This window comes from Pistacia vera, unplaced genomic scaffold (assembly GCF_008641045.1).
Source record: "Pistacia vera cultivar Batoury unplaced genomic scaffold, PisVer_v2 Contig29, whole genome shotgun sequence".
Classification (NCBI taxonomy): Eukaryota; Viridiplantae; Streptophyta; class Magnoliopsida; order Sapindales; family Anacardiaceae; genus Pistacia; species Pistacia vera.
Window position 1 is genome coordinate 665,664 of NW_022196101.1, and position 5,935 is coordinate 671,598.

At 38.6% G+C, this 5,935-nt stretch overlaps 1 protein-coding gene across 1 annotated transcript; it reads left to right on the forward strand.

Annotated features, from left to right (window-relative positions):
• The first annotated feature begins 744 nt into the window (after positions 1-744).
• LOC116134598 (steroid 5-alpha-reductase DET2-like) lies at positions 745-4,150 on the forward strand. Its single transcript, XM_031420283.1, has 2 exons — positions 745-1,572; positions 3,977-4,150. The coding sequence occupies exons 1-2, from the start codon at positions 745-747 to the stop codon at positions 4,148-4,150; spliced, it is 1,002 nt and encodes a 333-aa protein (XP_031276143.1).
• Positions 4,151-5,935: the final 1,785 nt, after the last annotated feature.

Here is a 5,935-nt window from a genome sequence, read left to right on the forward strand (position 1 = left end):
TTAAACTAAAGGTATAAAATGTTATTATCTTGAAAATAAAATAGATATATACTTTGTTTTTTATTTTAGATTTTAACTATTGGATTAAGTAAATTATTAGTTGAAAATTTGCATATCGATTTCATATCTTAATCTTGGTTCTGATACTTCCCGATTTTATTTGCTCTTCCATTGTGGGATTGAGTGTCAAAATAAACTTGTGGGCTTTCATTTCACCAGAAACAGAAGTCTAAGAACCCTAAAAGTGGCAAAGCCCTACACAATTAAAAACAATTTTTTTTCTATTTAAATTTGGGAATAATTAGCACAAAATCCAAAGTTTATTCCCTTATAAAAATTCGCAAGCTCCTCAGATTCTGCGAATTGACTCCCATGGCTTCATCAGATCAGACTCTCTGAATTTTAATTTGTTTTATTTCTTATCAAATCAAAATTATGTTTAATTATGTTTATTAGTTGAAATTTGTAAATTTGCATATCAGTTTCATCTCTTAATCTTGGTTCTGATACTTCCCCATTTTGTTTGCTCTTCCATTGTGGGATTAAGTGTCAAAATAAACTTGCGGGCTTTCATTTCACCAGAAATAGAAGTCTAAGAACCCTAAAAGTGGCAAAGCCCCAGTGCCCCACACAATTACAAACAATATTTTTTTTCTATTAAATTTGGGAATAATTAGCACAAAATACAAAGTTTATTCCCTTATAAGATTTCGCAAGCTCCTCGGATTCTGCTAATTGACTCCCATGGCTTCATCAGATCAGGCTCTCTTTCACTACTGCCTTCTCACTCTCTACATCACAGCCCCACCAACTTTCATCAGTCTCCGGTTCCTCCAAGCCCCATACGGCAAGCACCACCGTCCCGGGTGGGGACCCACCATGTCACCACCGTTGGCGTGGTTTCTCATGGAAAGCCCCACTCTCTGGCTCACTTTCTTAATCTTCCCATTTGGTCGCAACTTCAACAACCCCAAATCTTTCATTCTCATGTCCCCTTTTCTCCTCCATTACTTTCACCGCACATGCATCTACCAGATCCAACTTTATCTCAATAACACCTCTCAAAAGAGCGGCTTTCCGGTCACCGTGGCTCTAATGGCATTTGGGTTTAATCTTTTGAACGCTTATTTACAGGCCAGGTGGGTGTCTCATTATAAAGATTACGAGGGTAAGGATGGGCGACTGTTTTGGTGGCGGTTTTTGATTGGCTTGGTAATTTTTATAGGTGCGATGTGGATTAATATTTGGTCTGATAAAGTATTGGTGGGGTTAAAGAAACAAGGCGGTGGATATAAAATTCCAAAGGGAGGATGGTTTGAGCTGGTGAGTTGCCCAAATTATTTTGGTGAGATTGTGGAGTGGTTTGGATGGGGAGTGATGACGCGGTCTTGGCCAGGCTTTGGGTTTTTTCTATACACGTGTGCTAACTTGGTGCCGAGGGCACGTGCGAATCATAAGTGGTATTTGGACAAGTTCGGGGAGGATTATCCAAAAGGTAGAAAAGCTGTTATCCCTTTTGTGCATCGAGGGTTTTTTGTTTTTATTGTTTTCATTGGTTTCTCTTTTGTTTGTGTGAGTTTGTATGGTAATTTCAAATGTTCTAAGCGTTGTAAATACCTCTCACTCATTCTAAGCAAACACCAACACAATCAATCAATCAAAGCAGAATAAAACCAGATCCAACACACAGTATTTACCGTGGTTCACTTGTTTAATATTGAACAAGCTATATCCACGTTGAGCTCCAGAATATGGATGCTCGCTGCACTTACTATTATTATTAGGAACGTTTACAACCACTCAATCACTCTTCTCTTACAAGATTCCCTATCAAGAACTACCAAGACTTCATATTAATACTGGTAAATCTACAACCCAAACAGAGAACTCAACACCAGATTCTCAACTCCACAAAGAAACGCAACTCTAATAGACAGATTATCAGCAGATTTACATACACACACACAAAATCCTATTCTTGAACCCTAACCAAGTAATTTGGGGAAGATAACAATCGAGAGAGAGAAAGATTGCTGTGAATGGAATAGACTTCTACTTTTATAGGTTTGACCAGTCTTCTGTTTTTAGCTGTTAGATCTCTTTCAAACCAATGGTCGCGATGCAAATTAAGCATAAGCCAATACGACAGCGTATAAGGCTTCACTTATAACAATCTCCACCTTGAAGCCTTATCCCTTCCTCAGACAGCATCATACAGGTGCAGTAAGCAATTCACATACTCCTTCTTAGCTGTGTGAGTTCAGTTGATGTGAAGAAGGTTCAAGCAGTGCTTGAACTTTACAGCAGTTACAACTTTTGTTCCCATATTAGATGGGTTTTCTTCGATTGGAATTTTCAGCAGGTTCAGGCTTCCTTTTGAGATTTTATCTCGGACAAAGTGAAACTTAACACCTACATGTTTTGTCCTCTCATGGTATACGGGGTTCTTACTTAGATGGATGGCACTTTAACTGTCAAAATACATAGTCACAGTTCCATCCATCAAGTTTGCCTCTTTCAAGATCCCCTGTGGCCATATTGCCTCCTTGAATGCATCAGTCACTGCCACATACTCAGCTTTTGTTGTGGACAGTGCTACCAATGGTTGAAGCTGGGATTTCCAGCTGATGCAGTTTCCACCTAAGGTAAAGTAGTAGGCTGTGGTGGACTTCCTTGAATCTCAATCTCCTGCAAAATCAAAGTCCACATACCCAACAAGATCAAGTGTAGGGGTTCTTTTGCAAAAATCTAATCCAACATGCATTGTAGTGTTAATGTATCTTAGTAACCATTTTAAAGTAACCCAGTGTTCTATTTCTGGATTTGACATAAACCTACTTAATAGAGATATTGCAAAGGAGAGATCAGACCTAGTGCTTATCATGGAATACATAATAGATCCTATGGCACTAGAGTGGGGTATATTTTCCATTTTAATCCTATCTGCATCAGTTTTAGGGGACTGCATTTTGCTTAATGTAAAATGTCCTGGTAGAGGTAAGTTGACAGGTTTAGCATCAGTCATCTCAAACCTAGATATTAGTTTCTACAGATATGGAAATTGATGAAGTTTCAATTTATTTGATTTTCTATTCCTATCAATCATCATCCCTAAGATCCTTTTTGCTGACCCTAGGTCTTTCATATCAAACTCAGTGCTCAATTTTGCTTTTAGTTCATCTATGTGAGATTTAGACTTGCTTATTAACAAGATGTCATCTATGTACAACGGTAAATACATTGGCATGTTATTTGTATAGGCAAAATAAAAGCAGTTATCATATGCACTCCTAATGAACCCAATTCCCACTATAAATGAGTCGAACCTCTTGTACCATTGCCTAGGAGATTGTTTGAGTCTATACAAGGACTTATGCAGTAGACAAGCATGATCAGACAGGTTTCTATCCCTAAACCCCATTGGTTGACTCATATATATTTTCTTTTCCAATTCACCATGCAAAAACGCAGTTTTAACATCCAACTGTTCCAGTTCTAAGTCATAATGAGTCACTATAGCTAGCTTAGCCTAATTGTTTTAAACTTAACCACATGAGAGAAAATTTATGTAAAATCGATACCTTTCCTTTGTGTGAAGCCCTTTGCCACCAGTCTGGCTTTGTATCTTGGAGGATCAGTGCTTGTTAAGCCTTCTTTTAGTTTGTAAAGCCATTTGCAATCTATTAGTTTCTGGTCAACAGGTTTTAGGACCAAAGTCCAAGTTCTGTTCTATTCTGTTTTAGGGACATCATCTCCTTCTTCATGGCTTCCAGCCATTTTTTACTGTCTTTTGAACTCATAGCTTCTTGGTATGTCTCTGGTTCAGTCCTTAGTGTATCTACCCCAGCAATAAGGGTAGTGTAGATCAAGTCAGCATAACTATATCTATTTGGGGGCCTTATCTCCCTTCTGACTATGTCTCTTGCTAACTGGTATTCTACCAGGGTGTCATTCTGGTCTTCATAATTGTTTTCAGGCTGATCCTCTTCTTCATATTAGTCCCCAATGTTTGGCAGTGTGGGACTTTGTGGTTCAGTGGCTTCAGATTGTTCAGACTGTTCTATCACGATTGGTGGTTCCACCTCAAACTAAGATCTCTCTGTTTGATCAGACATTTCAGGATCTGTTATTGGGTAACCTGCATTGTTAGTAAAAGTTTTGCAAGGAAACATGGTCTCATTAAAGACTACATCCCGACTAATTATGACCCTAATTCCTGGTACATCTCTCTCCCACAACCTGTAACCTTCAGTCCATTCCTGGTACCCTAGGAAAACACATTTAAGGGACCTAGGTTCTAACTTACCTTCTCTGGTGTGTGCATATGCTACACACCCAAAGACCCTTAGGTGATTGAGATTTAGTCTCCTCCCTGACCATTTCTCTTCAGAGCACTTAAAACCTATTGAACTGGATGGGCTCCTATTGATCAAGTAGGCTGTTGTGGTTAGAGCTTCTCCCCATAAGGTTTTGGGTAGCCCAGCAGTGAAAAAAAGACACTTGACCCTTTTAGGAGAGTTATATTCATCCTCTCTGCAACCCCATTCTGTTGTGGGGTTGCCCTAACAATTCTATGCCTTAGCACCCCCTGATTTAGGCAGTAAGTATCAAACTCTAAGTTACAGAACTCCAACCCATTATCAGTCCTAAGAGTTTTGACTTTTCTATCTAACTGTGTTTCAACTAGGGTTTTCCAACCTTTGAACTTCGTTAAGGCTTCGTCCTCAGTCTTGAGAAGGTATACTCATACCTTCATACTGTAATCGTCCACAATGGAGAGGAAGTATATGTTCCCTCCACGTGACTTTACTTTTTCTGGACCCCAAAAATCTGCATGAACATAATGTAGACACTTTGCAGCAAGGTGAGTTCCTTTGTGGAAACTCATCCTATGCTGTTTCCCAAGAATACAGGTTTCACAGAAATTTAAAGCAGTTACAATGTCATTACCGAAATAACCCTGCTGTTTCAATGCATTCATACCATTTTGGCCTATATGGTCTAGTCTCAAGTGCCAATTTTCTGCAGCAGATATGTTAGTAGAAAGTAAAGCAGAATTAGAAACATTAGGATAGTACTGCCCACACAGGATATAAAGCCCATTTTTCTTAACACCCTTTATCAACACATTCCCATTCTTGTAGACTTCCATACAACCATTTTGTGCTTTATAGGAATAGCCTGATTTGTCTAAGGTTCCCAAGGAAATTAGGTTACGTTTCAGTTCGGGTTTATACCTAACTCTAGTGAGCAATACTAGCTTACCATTATTCAGCCTAATGGTTATATCACCTATTCCTTGAACCTCACAGGAGTGATTATTCCCCATGTATATTGTTTCTTGTTCTCCAGTTTTAAGTCTTTGAAACCAGTCTTTGTTAGGACTCATGTGGAAGGTACAGCCTGAGTCTAGCACCCACGCATTGCTTCTAGATGAATTAGAAATAGTAAGGGCTTCAGATATTTCTAAGTTACTACTAGAGCTAGCTAGGTTTGTTTATGTGCTGGCCTGTTTGTTCTTTTTAATCCATTCATAACAATTTTTCTTGAGATGCCCTGTTTTGTTACAGAAAAAACACTTCCTAAATTCCCCCTTAGGTCTCTCATTACCTTTACTACTCTTTCTGTTTTTAGGGCCTACATTTCTCTGATTGTTCTTACTAGACTCTTTACCAAATTGTCCAGCATCGAATTTCCCTTTCACAAACAAATTGCTACAGTTACTCTTTTGAATCTTTAATTCTAATTCCCTAGATTTTAGTCCAGACACAATCAGGTCCACACTAGGTACTGTTCCACTATATTGAAGGGCATTTTTTACCACTAAGTATTCCTCTAGTAGGTAATTTAACAGGATCATGGCTAGGCTGGAATCTCCTAGTTCTTGGTCAATACATTTTAAGGTTAGAGTCATTTTTAGGAATTCATCCAAATT